The 17,344-nt window shown below is 33.0% G+C and overlaps 2 protein-coding genes across 2 annotated transcripts; both read left to right on the top strand.

Annotated features, from left to right (window-relative positions):
• Positions 1-183: 183 nt before the first annotated feature.
• LOC147385138 (putative WRKY transcription factor 70) lies at positions 184-1,656 on the top strand. Its single transcript, XM_086426896.1, has 3 exons — positions 184-576; positions 800-904; positions 1,003-1,656. The coding sequence occupies exons 1-3, from the start codon at positions 236-238 to the stop codon at positions 1,517-1,519; spliced, it is 963 nt and encodes a 320-aa protein (XP_086283022.1). The 5' UTR covers positions 184-235; the 3' UTR covers positions 1,520-1,656.
• A 7,534-nt stretch (positions 1,657-9,190) lies between these two features.
• On the top strand, positions 9,191-10,624 carry LOC147385137 (putative WRKY transcription factor 70). The gene is made up of 3 exons (XM_086424786.1): positions 9,191-9,537; positions 9,636-9,740; positions 9,876-10,624. Exons 1-3 carry the CDS (start codon positions 9,230-9,232, stop codon positions 10,378-10,380), a joined length of 918 nt encoding a protein of 305 aa, XP_086280912.1. The 5' UTR covers positions 9,191-9,229; the 3' UTR covers positions 10,381-10,624.
• Positions 10,625-17,344: the final 6,720 nt, after the last annotated feature.

Genomic DNA, 17,344 nt, shown 5'->3' with positions numbered 1-17,344 from the left:
TGGATGTGCTATAGAGCTATTAAAAGTGACAGAAAAGCTGACGTTGCACGTGTGACGTCTATTAATGACGACGCCCACCTTGCAAGGTGAAGGCAGCTTCCTTTAATCTTCCCTGAATTTTCTCTATCTACTTTATTTATTTTTTCTCCATATAAAAAAGGCACACCAAAAACAAACTCTTGTCATCTCTTAAGTCCAAACCTTAGAGAGAGAATTAAAAAGAGTTAGAGAGAGAATGGAGTCTCCATGGCCGGAACACTTATCAAATAATCGGAAAAAAATGAAGGAAAAGCTGATTAAAGGCGGGGATTTAGCAATCGAACTTCAAAATCTCTTACAAAAACCTCTCGGAGATCAAGGATTGGCGACGGTCGAAGACCTTACGGAGAAAATCCGGCTATATTTCTCCGACACACTTTCCCTACTAAATTCTGATGATTCCGGCGAGATTTGTCTAAGTCCGGTAACTACTCTGGTAAGCTCACCTTTCTCCGATGATCGGAAAACTGACGATTCCGGTGAGAGTAGAAAAATTCTGGATTTTAAAGAAGATCGGCGAGGAGGATGTAAGAGAAGGTGAACTACTTACACAGTTACAGTTATTATTTACAAGGGTAATTTTGTCATTTCAGTTAGGATCTGTAGTATTCTAAATGCTCATTGGCAAGAATCCAAGATAATTAAAAAAAAAAAGTCGTTGTCTTAGGATTGAAATGACAATTATACCCTTGTTTCGTGTCAAAATTAATTTGTAGTCCCTCACTGAATTGAAATAATTTAATTTAATTTTGGCTTTCAGGAAGATTTGCCAGACACGTATGGAGGTTACACGTACACCTATCGACGACGGCTACTCATGGAGAAAATATGGGCAAAAACCAATCCTCAACGCCAAATTTCCAAGGTGTTTGATTATTTTCAAAAAAATTATTTTTCCAGGGAAAATATTTTCTGTACAATCATCAACACTGCAAAAGCTAACCCATTTCTTTTGATTAACAGGAATTACTTTAGGTGTACACATAAGCATGATCAAGGTTGCCAAGCAATCAAACAAGTGCAGCGGACCGAAGATAATCCGCCACAGTACCGAACCACATACATGGGCCATCATACTTGCAAAGATACACTTTTGGTTCCAAAACTCATCTTAGATTCTACTCCAAGAGAATCTTTTGTCCTTGATTTTCAATCAAACATCACACCAAAACAACAACAATACCTCCCTTTCTCATCCTTCCACTCAATAAAGCAGGAATCTAAAGAAAAGATACCAAATGATCTAAACCACTTTCAATCATCATCGTCAGATCATCTTGATTGGCCTGATCTAACGATGTTGGATACATCTATGTCAAGAACAGTGTTGTCATCCACACCAAGGTCGGACTACCATCGGAATGTTACTTCAGATTTGTACACGTGTACGGCTAGTTCTCAAAGTTTGGATCTCGATTTGATAGTGGGGTCTGTTAATTTTGATGACGATATGTTCCATTTCGATGAGCTATTTAATTAATTAAAACAATATGTTCGATTGTAGAGTTTAGATTTAAGTGAACAATAGTTGCATCATGTGTATGTATGTGGTTGATCTTTTATTGGAATGTTGAAAAAATAATCAGATAGATAATTGTATCCGTTTTAATTATAAAATTTTCCCAAAATGTGAAATTGGATAAAAAAAAAAAGTGGTTAATGATATTCTTGCAATTATCTGGATCATCGCTTTATATCTAAAAAAAGACATCCTATGTGAGATATCTATTTTGATAGGAGTTTCTCTAGCAATGAGCTGGGGATTTACACTGCCCCCACAAGAATTTTTAAAGCCTTGGTATTAGTGAGCCATTGTTACAGAATTTAGCTGCGGATAGTCCTCCCAAGATTAGTTGTGGTGCGCACAAGCTAGCCTGGACACTCAGTTAGCAAATAAAATAAAATAAAAATTCTACCACTATTACCTCGATAATTTTTTTTTCAACTCTTAATTACCCCATTACTATTTTTTTCACTCTTAGTTGTCCCACAATTTTTTTAAAAAGTGGTTAATGATATTCTTGCAATTATCTAGATCATTTCTTTATGTCTAAAAAAAGACATCCTATGTGAGATATCTATTTTGATAGGAGTGTCTCTAGCCATGAGCCGGGGAATTTTAAAGCCTACGGATTAGTGAGCCATTGTTATAGAATTTAGCTACGGATAGTCCTCCCAAGATTAGTTGTGGTGCGCACAAGCTGGCCCGGACACTCGGTTAGCAAATAAAATAAAATAAAAAATCTACCACTATTGCCCTGACAATTTTTTTTCAACTCTTAATTACCCCATAACTATTTTTTTCACTCTTAGTTGTCCCACAATTTTTGTAAAAAGTGGTTAATGATATTCTTGCAATTATCTAGATCATCTCTTTATATCTAAAAAAAGACATCCTATGTGAGATATCTATTTTGATAGGAGTGTCTCTAGCAATGAGCTGGGGATTTACACTGCCCCCACAAGAATTTTTAAAACCTAGGTATTAGTGAGTCATTGTTACAGAATTTAGCTGCGGATAGTCCTCCCAAGATTAGTTGTGGTGCGCACAAGCTAGCCTAGACACTCGGTTAGCAAATAAAATAAAATAAAAAATCTACCACTATTGCCTCGACAATTTTTTTTCAACTCTTAATTACCCCATTACTATTTTTTTCACTCTTAGTCGTCCCACAATTTTTCTAAAAAGTGGTTAATGATATTCTTGCAATTATCTAGATCATCTCTTTATATCTAAAAAAAGGCATCCTATGTGGGATATCTATTTTGATAGGAGTGTCTCTAGCAATGAGCTGGGGATTTACACTGCCCCCACAAGAATTTTTAAAGCCTAGGTATTAGTGAGCCATTGTTACAGAATTTAACTGCGGATAGTCCTCCCAAGATTAGTTGTGGTGCGCACAAGCTAGCCTGGACACTCGGTTAGCAAATAAAATAAAATAAAAAATCTACCACTATTGCCTTGACAATTTTTTTTTCAACTCTTAATTACCCCATTACTATTTTTTTCACTCTTAGTTGTCCCACAATTTTTGTAAAAAGTGGTTAATGATATTCTTGCAATTATCTAGATCATCTCTTTATATCTAAAAAAAGACATCCTATGTGGGATATCTATTTTGATAGGGGTGTCTCTAGCAATGAGCTGGGAATTTACACTGCCCCCACAAGAATTTTTAAAGCCTAGGTATTAGTGAGCCATTGTTACAGAATTTAGCTGCGGATAGTCCTCCCAAGATTAGTTGTGGTGCGCACAAGCAAGCCTGGACACTCGGTTAGCAAATAAAATAAAATAAAAAATCTACCACTATTGCCTCAAGAATTGTTTTTTCAACTCTTAGTTACCCCATTACTATTTTTTTACTCTTAGTTGTCCCACAATTTTTCTAGAAAGTGGTTAATGATATTCTTGCAATTATCTAGATCATCTCTTTATATCTAAAAAAAGACATCCTATGTGGGATATCTATTTTGATAGGAGTGTCTCTAGCTATGAGCCGGGGATTTACAGTGCCCCCACAAGAATTTTTAAAGCCTATGGATTAGTGAGCCATTGTTAAAGAATTTATATCACTATTGGTTGTGGTGAGCTGGCCCGAACACTCGGTTAGCAAATAAAATAAAATAAAAAATCTACCACTATTGCCCCGACAATTTTTTTTCAACTCTTAATTACCCCATAACTATTTTTTCACTCTTAGTCCCACAATTTTTGTAAATAGTGGTTAATGATATTCTTGCAATTATCTAGATTATCTCTTTATGTCTAAAAAAGACATCCTATGTGGGATATCTATTTTGATAGGAGTGTCTCTAGTAACGAGCCAGGACAGATTTATAGTGCCCCCACAAGAATTTTTAAAGCCTATGGATTAGTGTGCTATTGTTATAGAATTTAGTTGCGGATATAAAAAATCTACCACTATTGCCCTGACAACTTTTTTTGTTCTACTCTTAGTTACCCCATAACTATTTTGTTCACTCTTAGTTGTCCCCACAATTTTTGTTTTCTACTTTTGGTCCCCCCCTTCCCTCCCCTTTGAGCAAAATCCTAGCTCTACCCCTAGTTAAGAGTCGAGTCCAAGAGTAGAAAGATTCAACTTGATTTAAAATTTTAAAAAGAAATGACATAAGCCAACTTGATAAAGTTTCAGATTCATATATTAGGCATCAAGGGCATAGCCAGGATTTTCTTGTAGAGAGGGTAAACTATAGTTCCTCCATGAGGTTGAAGAACATGGATACTTGTGGTTTTGATAAGCAAATTTAGAGAAATTTTTATTTTTTTTTAAAGATTGAAGGAAATGACACTTAGGTCATTTCCCGTTAGTCTATGAGAGAAGACCTAAGTCAAAGGGCAACATCATTAGTGGGGATGGGGTAACTGCCAAATCTTAATAAAATTCAAGAGCTCTAATATACCCAAACAATTGAGTGAGGTGGGGGAAACAACCAAACGTTTCACGGGCGCAAATTCAAAATATATCAAATTATCAAGGAAAAATATAATTTCCAAAAAAAAATTGTGGGGACAATGCGCCATTACCCCCACTATGAATCTACCCATGTTTGGCACTAAAATTCATTAAATTTGGTTGCTCAATCTATCACATGGAGACTATATCCAATCTAGAGCATCAAGGGACATTTAGAGCACGATTGTGAAGTTTCGTAGTCTATAGGTAGAAAATTTATTAGATAAAGTTGGACGTCAACTTAAAGATGTATATGACATGTGTCATTTGAAGAGAAAGCATATGTGTTAATTGTGGAGGGTCAAATCTGCAAGCCCCGAGGTGACACATGTTTCATAGAGATAAGGAGGATATGATATGGTAAACCTTATGTATTTCTTGCTTAAATCTCTTGGAAGGTCAGCTTGGGACTCAGAATGAAAGGAGAACGGTGTCAGAAAGTATAAGATCGTGGAAAACACTCATGAATAGTGTCCGACCATAGGTTATCCATAAACCCTTTATTTTTAGGGATTTGGACGTTATGAATTATTATGATTAGAAGGTTCATAAGTGAATAAGGATTCTGAAAGGATATAAAATTATAATTAAGCAGTTATTTCTTAATCAGGGTAAGGATGGAATAAGAAAAACTTAGAACAGAGATTCTCATTCCATTCTCTATAAAAGGGCACATCTGATCAAACCTATGGTATGCAATATCTATGCATTAAAACTCTGTCAAAATTTTTTTATGGATTAACTTGAACGTTGGAGGTTTTATGGTGTAGGCACACCCAAGAGATTTTGGAGGACCAAGAGTGGATCATCCGAGGTTGTGGATTTTGAAGTGGAGCACATATTTTCACCTCTAAAGTAATGCATAAGGTATCACGAGTTTTCAATAATGGTATAATATGAACAATATAATTGACACCTAACAAATCAAGGCACGTATAAATATAACTTAAACGCAAAATAAAGTGATCAATCCAAAAAAAGCCAAGTACAATTTCAAAAAGATAACAATAAAATCATTGACATATGCCAAGATAGTCAAATACTTTGATCGAATGCTTAATTCCATGCACCTTCCGTCCTTTAGCCTAACAACTACTAATCACAAATGTAGTAAATATGGCTTACTCGGCTCCTTACTTTGAACCTAAACCAATAGTTGTCGTTCCATTAATATTACACAATTATTAGCTACCACCTAACTCATAACTACCACTCAAATTCAAGCAAAAGACAGGTAACATAGACTCTAGCCCAACACATCATATACAAAGCCAATATAAGACTTCAATTAATAAAATATTTAATTGGTGTGGATCGAAAAAAAGTTGTTCGATTAACATACAACAATAAAGTAGTCTTATTTTAGAGATTTGGAATCGGCTAAACAAATCTAATTCTTTCATTACATTATATCTAAAGTCAAAATCTTCTGTCATCGAAAGGGAATTTGTTGTGATGGTATAAGATTATAAGTTTCTGTTATTTTTATTTAGTAACTCTAATTGTAACAAAACCTAAGGTTAAAAAAAAAAAAAACATGACACGTGTCTTTTCTCACGTGTGAAACCATTTTCGTCGAGAATTATTTATATTTAAAACTTCATATTAAAGAACCTTTGTTTTAAAAAATAAAAAAACACAGCTAGTGTGAAACCATTTTCGTTGAGAACTTTTGAGATAGGAGGTGTGAAAAGAAAACTTGGTTCCCATTTGTACTTTGGACACGCGTGAACACGGTTTTAATCGGGACCATAAAACTCTTACGATTACACTATTTCCGTACGTACTTGACGAAAAATGACATCAGGTGCCACGTCATAACGATATATTTTCGGTCGCGCGGCGTGACAGCTCGGCAATTTACTCCGCACACCGGATAATGTGGAAAAACTTTGAAGTGGACCCCCACACTTCAAAATTTTGAACAAACTCTCTGCATTGATTACACGTGTCATTTTCAAGGAGGTATTTTAAATTATTCAGAAATTTAGGATATAAAATAAATTCAAAACACCACTTGTCTAGTGGCAAGGAAGGTTCCTTGGAAATTTTAAAACGGACAGCCGTATTGTCCGCTTCAAAGACTCCAGATATGTTATTACGCTCAATTAACTTTAGACTTTTATGACCTCAAACCATGTTTGAGATTAGAGTAGTGATAATCTCACTCCCCCTGCTTGACGTGGCATGTGCTGAAATCATAGATGTTATGCTTCGCGATGCACAATTGCACATCCCCAAAAATACATGCAATTGTATGTTCAAATAAAAGAAAATTTATGATTCTAACACATATCATGTCATTATCGTTACTCTTGAGATTAACCGGATATTTGTAAGAATAAACTCTTATCTCAATTGTTTCGTATTATGTATAGTCTCAAATGTGTTGAGATGGTTTTCGTTCAGATAATTAGATTCTAATCCAAAATTTTGATTTGGGATTGTAGAATTAGATTATAAAATTTTGAAATTATGTTTTGCTCTAATATTTTTTAAAATTAGAATCATTCTATTTTATTAATCCAAGTGCAAAGAGGTCCTATTAGTGCAAAAAGTGAAAAAAATAAAATAAAATATAAAAAAATAGATTCAAGAATCTCAAGAAAAGATTCCTACACAATCTTATTATTATTATTATTATTTTTAACTTCTATCAATTTTTTATTCCAACTACAGAAGAATCACTTTTTATAATTCCATCAGATTCTAATATCAATCTATTGTAAAACAATTCCAGAATTAGACAAGCAAATTGTGTTAAAATTCAAACATAAACTAAATTAGTCATATATATGTAGAAATCAATCCAGGTTTCTAAAATTTTTAAATTTATTAAAAGGTCACCATTTAGAGTAACGATTGAAGCGATGAAAAGCTACTTTAGTGATTTGAAAACGATCGCTAAAATAGACCTCAGGAATGAATTTCAACGCTTGAGGATTGAGTATAATCTCTTTTACATCATTTTCAGTTTGGAATCTGATTTTTTTTCTTTGTATTTAATTATGGCATTGGGAAAAGACTTGAGTCTCTAATTGATAGAGTCGTGCTAGAGTGACCTTAAGATTGTACCTCACATCGCACTTTCCTAATGTGGTAGTGTGCAAGAACCAAAGATGCTTTTCATCGATGTTTCTTGCGTACTTTCACGTCAAGAGAAGGCAATGTGAGGTACAATCTTCAGGTCATTTCAACAATTTTTTACGCTTGAATCTATACTATAGTTTGGAAATCAAATCATGAACAAGATTGTGTTACAAATCATTTCCACCATATCAAGTTGGTTTCTACTTGTTGTGTAAAAGTCTTGTATTTTATTGACGGTACACTGAGTTGTGGGTTTGAGGAGTCTTTGGACCAAATTTTTTATGATTATTAAAGATGGGGTTGACGTGGCACTCTATTAACCGAGTAAGAGTGCTATAAGAAATTGGAGCTTAAAAGGCAAATATATAATATTTTCTTAAGGGTTTTACCCTTATTTTTCGAATTATAGACTCTTTTAGCAACTCTTGATTTTACTAATAGAAATCGCTAGGACTATAAGATCAAGGAAGGAAATTAAAATAGTGATTGTTCTTGATCTGATCCGTGGACTTAGCCACACTGCCGAATCGAGTAAATTCTTATGTTGTGTGTGATTTTTGTTGTTTTATTTTTTTTAATCACACTACTAAGATCCCATAATAAAAACGATCTTTTTTACTTAATCACTAAAGTAATTGCAAATGATTTATGAAAATATGTTAAAAAAAACATGAAGTCCTTTATTTATATAATAGCTCCGTGAATCAAGATGAAGAAGAATGAAGAAGTGGCGAAGAAAATAAGCTTAACCTCATCTTCATGTCTTGTCTTGATCACGAACAAAATTGGTTGTTCTACCAGAATTTGTAATAAATCAAATTAATTAATGTTTTTTATTTTTTTTTTTTGACAATTATTATATTTTATGAATATAAATAATTTTTTTATTTAAGAAAAATATTTATATATTTCAAAGGTATTTTTCATGAGCATTTATTATTTGACATAATCATTAATTAAAACATTTTGGATAGGTTTTGGATTCATGGACTCCAATAATCTTCTAATACACTTAATAAAGAGAGCTGCTATTGTCACATTAAATTTAACTAATGCCACACCAATTCCTATGTTAACCCGGAAAGAATTGCACAAAGTTGGTGTGGCGTTAGTAAAAGTTGTAACTATATTAATAAAACAACAAAATAAAAATTAACACAACTTGATCTTATCTTCTAGAAGTTTGATAAAATATGTCTCTGGGGATCATTGAATACTCAATAATTCCAAACCCTAGAAAATGCCACTTTGCCATACTTTCGGTCCCAAGGATTCAATGAATCTTCCCCCCTTTCTTCCTGGATTCACATCTAAATCAAATCTAGGGATAGAAATCACCAATCAAATATTTATTTAATAATAATTCCAATAAAGAGTGGGGCCAATACATTCATCATGCATCAAACAGTGCTTCCAGGTCCCACGTGGCATTTTGGAATTGGTACGATCAGTGACGCTGTTAGTGTGACGTTACTTATACTGACGTCATGTTTGCAAGCCGAAGGCAGCTTCCTCTTTTAACTTTCTCTCTCCTTTTTCCCGGTATATAAAAAGCAGCTTAAAAAGCTCTATCATCTCTTAAGCCCTAATCTTACTGTGTGAGAGAGAGAGAGAGGAGAGAGAGAATGGAACGGAAAAAGCTGACGGAAGAGCTGATTAAAGGACGAGAAGCTGCGATTCAACTTCAGATTCTGTTACAAAAACCACTTGAAGAGCGTATATTGATAACGGCAGAAGATCTAACGGCGAAAATCTGTATCGCGATCACCGAAGCACTTTCCGAACTGAAATCTGGCGAATCCGGTGAGATTTGTCAGAGTTCGGTGACTACTCTGGTAAGCTCACCTTTCTCCGATGACCGGAAAACTGACGATTCCGGTGAGAGTCAGAAATTTCTAGATTTAAAAGATGGGCGAGGAGCTTATAAGAGAAGGTGAAGGATGATTTTGTAATTTCACTTAGGATTGATCTTAATTTTAATTATATTAAATTTATTTTCTAATAATAATTTGTAATTATTTTGGCTTACAGAAAGCTAACGGAGGCAAGGGTGAAGCTTACCTCTACGCCCATCAACGATGGTTACTCATGGAGAAAATACGGGCAGAAACCAATCCTTAACGCCAAATTTCCAAGGTCTTTAAATATTAAAGCTTTATTTTATACTTTAAGTAGTTTAATTTTCAAAATTATAGGGTTACTTTTTTAATTTTCAATTAATGTGAGGTTTTCAAGAAAAAAAAAAGCTAACCCATTTGTTTGGAATCGCAGGAATTATTTCAGGTGTACACATAAGAAGGATCAAGGTTGCCAAGCAACCAAACAACTGCAGCGGACTGAAGATGATCCGCCGCAGTATCGAACCACATATGTGGGCTATCACACTTGCAAAGATACACTTTTAGTTCCAAAATTCGTCTTTGATTCTACTCCAAAAGACTCTTTTGTCCTTAATTTTCAATCAAATATCACAGCAACCAAACAAGAACACCATCACCCCCACCTCTCTTTCTCATCATCTTTCCTACACTCAAAACCAAGTGATTTGACTCACATTCCATCATCATCGTCTGATTATCTTGATTGGTCTGATCCAACGACGTTCGAATCCTCTGGGCCCACAACAATGTTTGCTTCGACACCAGGGTCTGATCATGGGGATGTAACTTCTGAGGTGTACACGTGTACCAGTAGCTCTCAAAGTATTGACATGGATTTGATAATGGGATCAGTTGATTTTGATGATGCGATCCCTTTTGATGAAATATTTAAGTAATAAAGTCTTTAAATATTTATTATCGTGTAATATAAATTTCCTGATTTATAGCTTAATTTAAAATCTTGATAGATTTGAGTGTAAAATAATTACATCTTTTGTACATATTTTAGGAGTTATGTACCGTTGGATGATGGATGATCAAGCCATATTGTTAATCTGAATGATAATTGTAATTATTCAATTATGGTACGCAAATGTAATTATATTGGATGAGATAGAAGTAGAATTGATTTTTTGTCCATGAATGAGATCGAGTCATCTCGTACGAATTTTCAGATAAGTTTTAGTCTTTTTCAATAATGAGAAAAATGAATCATGATAATATAATGTGAAAAAAATCCAAATTTAACGATCTTAAATTGTCAAATTTCATAAAATTTAACAGACTATGGGGAGGTTGAATTGGCATCGAATTTTTTATTGTCAAAATATTTTTTTTTTTTTTGACAGGTCGAAACTGTCAAATTAATGAAGGATGAGAGAAATTCAACAACTCTAAACTGTCAAATCTAGGAACATTAAGAATTTTGACGGTACTAGACCGTCAAAATTCAAAATTTAAAATTTATGGGCTTTCACCTGCCAATTTTTTTATCGAATTTTCCAATTTTAATGTATTGTAATCTCGTCGGTCATCTCAGACGAATTTTTCGATATGTTTGACTCGCCTTGTACAATAATGAGAAAAATGAATCATGAATTTTAATCTCTTCTGATATGGTTAACTTGTCTATCCCTCGTTGGTGGCCGATACAAAGACATCAGATGATTTGTCAGGGACGAGATTTAAAAATCGTGATCTAAAGGTCGAAAGTCCCAAAATAAAAAAATATGCTCTATCGATAAATGATCAAACTGTTATCCTGCGTGAGTGAGGGTTTTCGAAACAGAGAGACAAAAGTGAAGTTTCATAAAATACGACAAATTAATCGTAAAATAAAAAGGAATCAGCTTACCTAAAGCAAATCTTACTTTTTAGTGGGTCCCAGAATAATTAAGACAAGGTCTTTGGCAATTTTAATAATTATTTTTATATATATAAGTCAATAATTATTAAAATAAAAACAAAATCAAGAGTCGAACGTTGTTCGATAAGAACAGCTGATATGAGAAGATATCATAAAGGGATTTCCTTGGCTGTGGTCGTTGATGTCTCTCAAACCTATATTTATCTTCTTATCTAATTTTTTTTTAATCCTTAATGTTTATGTCACTACTATTCAATTATGGAGTGATGGGTTGGCTTAATGGGTCTTGCTAACGTCTGCCCTAAAGGCACACATTAAATGCAGTAAATACACCAGAAAAAATAAATTTTCTATCAAAAATACCCTTAATTTTTTTTTGATTTTACCAAAATTCTCTCAGATTCCAATAATTACGAAAACAAAACCCTTCAATTAGTATGAAAATTTCCAGTGGCAATCAAATTTTTAATAGAGTGGTGATTTTCTAAGTCAGATTGACAGAATAACTCATTGACGTGTCATATGCAAGAATCGTAGATTTTTTTTTCTTGGGATACACAACTACACATTTTTATAGGGATGTGCATTTGTGTATCCCAAAGGAAAAATGTATGATTCTTGCACATGCCACATCAGTGGGTTTTTTCTTTTTTTTTTTTTAATTTTAATTTTGAAACATGGTATCCCATTGGTAGAAGACCAAGATCCGGTCTCGATCCATCAGGTAGTCCATAGAACAAGTCCAACCCAGGTTTTCCAGCCATACTCAACAGCATTAATCTATGACCACATACACCAACCCATACAACACATGTGGCAGATTATTCAAGAAGTAGTCCTCAATTTCGAACTCACAACTTAGAGGAGTTCGTACCATCTCGGCTTCCATCATTTGGTTTAGGTCAGTGCCTTCTAAAATCTCTTTCTTTGTCTGGTTGGCTTCCCTTGGTAGGATTCTTACGATGGATAACTTGATTGCTCAGGGTTGGATCACTCCTAATTGTTGTCCCCTTTGCTTGATGGAAGGGGAATCTGTTGATCACATTTTAATTCATTGCCCTTTTTCCTATAATTTATGGTCAAGTTTCCTTGGTTTATTCCATATGACTTGGGTTTTCCCTCATAAGTTTTCATCGGTGTTGAAAGAGTGGACCAGTAATGTCTTTCACACCAGAAAACGTTACCTGTGGGCTATGCTACCTTCGGCTATTGCTTGGGGGATTTGGAATGAAAGGAATAACAGGGTGTTTAATGGCAAGATTAGAAGCTCTCACACAAGTTTTTTAGAGATTTTGGGCTTCTTATACCTTTGGTCCAAACAAAATATAGAATTCATGGGAACTTCGTTTGATGATTTTGTTTTTAGATGGAACTCTTTATGTAATCATTGATGTTGTTTGCTCTTCTTCTTTGTTACTTTCTATGAGGCTTTCTCGGCCTCTTTGTATGCTGTTTTTTCTTTCTCCTTGAAATATATTATACTTTTCAAAAAAAAATATTACATATTAATTATAAAATTAAACAAATTTTAAACAAGACTTGTTGCAATGGTGCTCGAAGTAGTACTATGTGTGCAGAGAACCATTGATTTTCCATGAGCGTATAACATTAATCGTATCTCCAGAAAAAAGATCATATGACTTTTCGCACATTTTCAATATTATTTCAAGTCACTTTAGCACTTTTTCTTTTCAAATTGATGGAAATATCATCTCCGACTAGAGGTAACAAAGGAGAAAGAGATAGGGTGTGTGTGTGTGTGTGTGTAGTGGTGGTGATGATAGAAAAGAAGAAATACAAGAAAGAGGTTGCGTACGAAGACAAGAATGTATATTACGAAAGAGAAAGAACTTCAACAATTGACCAATGACCGCCACCAACATGGCATTGTCGACATCATCAAACACCTTTGTTATGGCCTTGGGGCTTCAGTTCACAAATCTTAGACAAGGACACTTTCAATGCTTGAGGGAGAAGAAAAGATAGGAAACTCAGGTGGAGTGGATAAAGAGAAACGATATGCATCTGTGGTGGGATAATAAAATTTTGGTGTGAACATATAATTGATGGGTTATAAGAAAAAGTTGTTATGGCAATATAAGTTTTTTTATTAATGTCCCCACGTTACATAAGACTATGTCATCGGCACATTTATTTGAATTACTCAGAAAATGATAATTGGACCCACCTGTTGGTGGTCATATAGAAAAGAAAAATCAAAATGATTTTGTGATTTAAATGTTTTCAGGATAATGCATCAGACATGTCTCACTTATCTCTTAGTCTTATTACATAGAAAATCATACGGGCCCATCTTCACATTTATAATTGGAAGACCTCAACTTCAAGCTGTCTGAGAATTATATTTTATAAAAATTGTATATTTTGAAACAAAAGAAAACATCATGGGCACAAATGTAAAGATCTCATAAGAATATTCGAGTAACACGTGCTATATCTTTTTTAATGATAAGGTGTCTTGATGCGTAGGTCCACATAGCAAAGACAAAGCATCTGACCTCTTAGAGTACCATGTCTTGTGCATATCCCCCGCGTATGGGCAATACCCACAAATCATACACTATATGAAAAAAGGAGTAACTTTGACTCTAAAGTTCGACGAATTTAATCATTTTTTCACGTAGTTTTTAATAGAGTTTCATCAAATTTATCATTTATTTTACATAATGATACATACCAAGTAAGTTTTCGATGCAATGAACTCAATATCTCTCCTTTTTTGGAGGGAGGCCCTGGCCATTATACCTAATACACTAATCATATTTCGGGATAGATTGTGTTTATGTATGTAGTTGGTTGCAATAAAATAATTTCACAACATTCTATATTTAGGCAAATTATTATCATCAATAATAATAATAATAATAATAATGATAGTGGTGATGATTACAATGACGACAATAAAGATTTTTAGTAAACACACCCCTTACCTTTCCCTCTCACAAAGTGATAAATTTATGACAAACAAATATATAATTTTTTATTTTTATTTTTTTAAAATTTACTTTTTGTTGTGCTAAGCACCAAGAACCATTCCATTAAGAAAAGTGACAAAACAACCTTGAAATTTTATTTAGTGAGGTAATGGTCAAGAATCAACCACGTAAATAGTCTCATAACAATCCAAATCACAGGAGGCTTCAAGGAAAGATTAAAGCAAGTTCTTGGATATCAGCTTGAGCTTTCAAAGGGATAAAAGTGTGTTTTGTAGTAAAGAAATATAAAATAAAGAAGTTCTTATCATAGTGTGAATCCCCGAATGGTAGTTAGCTAATGCACTAGTCAAATTTGCTTTTTTTTCAGACCTCGTGCTGATAGTGGGTCCTAATATTACATTTCCAAGAAAGTGAAATAAAGAATATCTTTTTCAAGGATAAAACAAGTGGGTTGGGACAATAAGAAAAAGATAAAGACATTTAAAAATTCATAATTTTAAAATTTGACTCGATTGGGTTTGAAGGTTACTTCTTGTATGCCCGAACTCAATGGAATCAACTCACCATGAGAAATTCTAAATAAAAATGAACTCTAATATGAAAATCTTATATAACAATAAATTATATTTATTTTAATCTATATCTTAATCCTCACAAGAGTACTGTAGAGGTATTTTTTGGGATACATCTTGAGATTATGATTTGGATCAAAATCATACCAATAAACTATCAAAAGAACAAAAAAAGATACAAAAAATAAACAACGCAATGAGTTTTTTACGTGATTCGATAAATTATACTTACGTCCACGGGTTCGGAGAACTGTTTTACTGCAACAAATTTCCTTGTAGATGACTTCTCCCATCATTATTCATCTTTTCTTCCCACTTTACAATGACCTTAGCTCCCTTTAAACAGAAAAAGCATAACCCCTCACAAACAAATCCTAACTAGAATACAATTGTCACTTTTGGTCCCTTATAAACTTAGTAATTATCTAAAAAGAGAAAGTCCTCCCAATTTAATTAGTGATTATACATTAATTAGATATAATTTCATCCAAACATTGTCAAGATTAATGATGTGAATGAACAATGAAGATGGGAGTGAATTTTTATTCTTCCACAAACACGATTTTGTGTATTGTAATTTTGTCAATGGGTACTTGTTTAATCGAAACTGAGACTATAGGAACTAAAACTGTTAGATTCTATCCGACTGATACTCGGAGTTGATTTATTTTATCATTTCTTCTTTATAGTATAGATGATTGATGGTATTATTTTATTTCAAAATTAATACATGTTATATAAAACTCTTCAATTTTTGGATTGGAGCTTAAAATGAGCTCTCTCTTCTAAAAATTTATTATTTTTAAAGATGATAAATTTTTATTTTTGTAAAATACCTTAACTCATATCTTTAGTGTAACAAATATAACTAAATTAAAAATTTTGTAGATAATATGTTAATTTTTTTTAAAGAAATTTTTTTTTTATAATGATTTGAAATACTTTTTTTCTCGCTTGATTTTGTTCCATTGAAATCAATAGGTACCCATGTTTTTAGGTGGATCGGATTCCAATGAACCAAAAAATGTATAATATATTTCTAAGTGCCTTAGGAACCGAATTGGAATCAACCCATAGACACCCCGAATTACACTGCTTTGTAACTAATACTCTAGTATGAAATAGTAAACGTGGATATAGGCATATTTTCAATAAAATAAAATTTTCATAACAAAATGCATTTTTAAGGACTAAAGGTAAAAATATTCAAACTTAATGTTATCTTTTACAAAGATTAAAGATGAATAATTTTATAGGAAAATCCTTAATTTTAATTTAAGATGTAATCTAACTATATTGCCTGTTTGGAATCTTAACAAAACTAATGGGTAAATTCTCTTATTTACCTTATTGATAGAAAACTAACAAATATATATATATAGTTTCAGTCCAACAATGCAGGACAACCATCTTTTATATATATAGTTTCAGTCCAACAATGCAGGACAATTATGTTCCACCGAAAGATTTTTAAATTTACTCTAAAACTTCTTTGAAACAAGAATAATGCTGAAGTGACCTTAAGATTGTACCTCACATCGCACATCTTAACATGAAAGTGTATAGGAACATAGATGCTTTTTACTCATATCAGTGAAAACACATCTATGGTTCTTATACACTTTCACTTCAAGATGTGCGATATTAGGCACAATCTTTGAGGTCATTCAAGCACGACTCTTGAAACAAATTTCATGAGTCAACTAAAAAAACTCAACCTAATCAAGTAGGAAATACATGACATCATATTGATATTAGACCTATTTGCCACTTGTATAATATATGTTAAGAAAACATGTTTAATTGAAATAAGAAAACGAATCGAAAAATTAAACACAAGATACAATCAGACAAAGAAACACATAGATTTTATGTGGTTCCTTCTAGATTGACTGTGAAGGAAAAAACTTGTAGTTACAAATTACACCTTTCCAACATAAAACAAGAAATATAAATATCTCAAGTAACCTAACCAGGATTTTATATAATATTATTGAAATTACAAAAATACCCTTTAAATAATTTCTCTTAGGAGCTCCGTTCCGAAATCTCCTTCGACCATCATGAAGGCATGGCTTGATTTTACAATACCTCCTTATTGAATTGTACTATCTGGCTCTACAAACCACAACAATATATAGATTCTTCTTGAAAAAGTAATAAATAATACAATTCTTTATATTTACTATATTAAAATATAAGTTTCTAAATGTTTAATAAGTTGAATTTATGTCCAAATATTAAAAATTATACAATTTTTCTAACTTATGTTCACAAGTTGCTGAGTTGACTCAACTCATTGGACATTCGAGTCTGAGTGTGGAGTTTTCGGAGTTCTAAGACTTTATAATATACAGTACATGACATTATCACATGAAAAAGAAGTATCTCCTGAGCGAGGACGATAGGAAAAGGACCTTTCAAACCTATATAAAACCATCTTTAATGAACAGCACCAAAATAC

The sequence above is a fragment of the Akebia trifoliata genome, chromosome 15, assembly GCF_017979445.1.
Source record: "Akebia trifoliata isolate Shusen 1 chromosome 15, ASM1797944v1, whole genome shotgun sequence".
NCBI classification, from domain to species: Eukaryota; Viridiplantae; Streptophyta; class Magnoliopsida; order Ranunculales; family Lardizabalaceae; genus Akebia; species Akebia trifoliata.
Note: the sequence above shows the minus strand (reverse complement) of the source record. Positions and strands in the feature narration are given on the sequence as shown.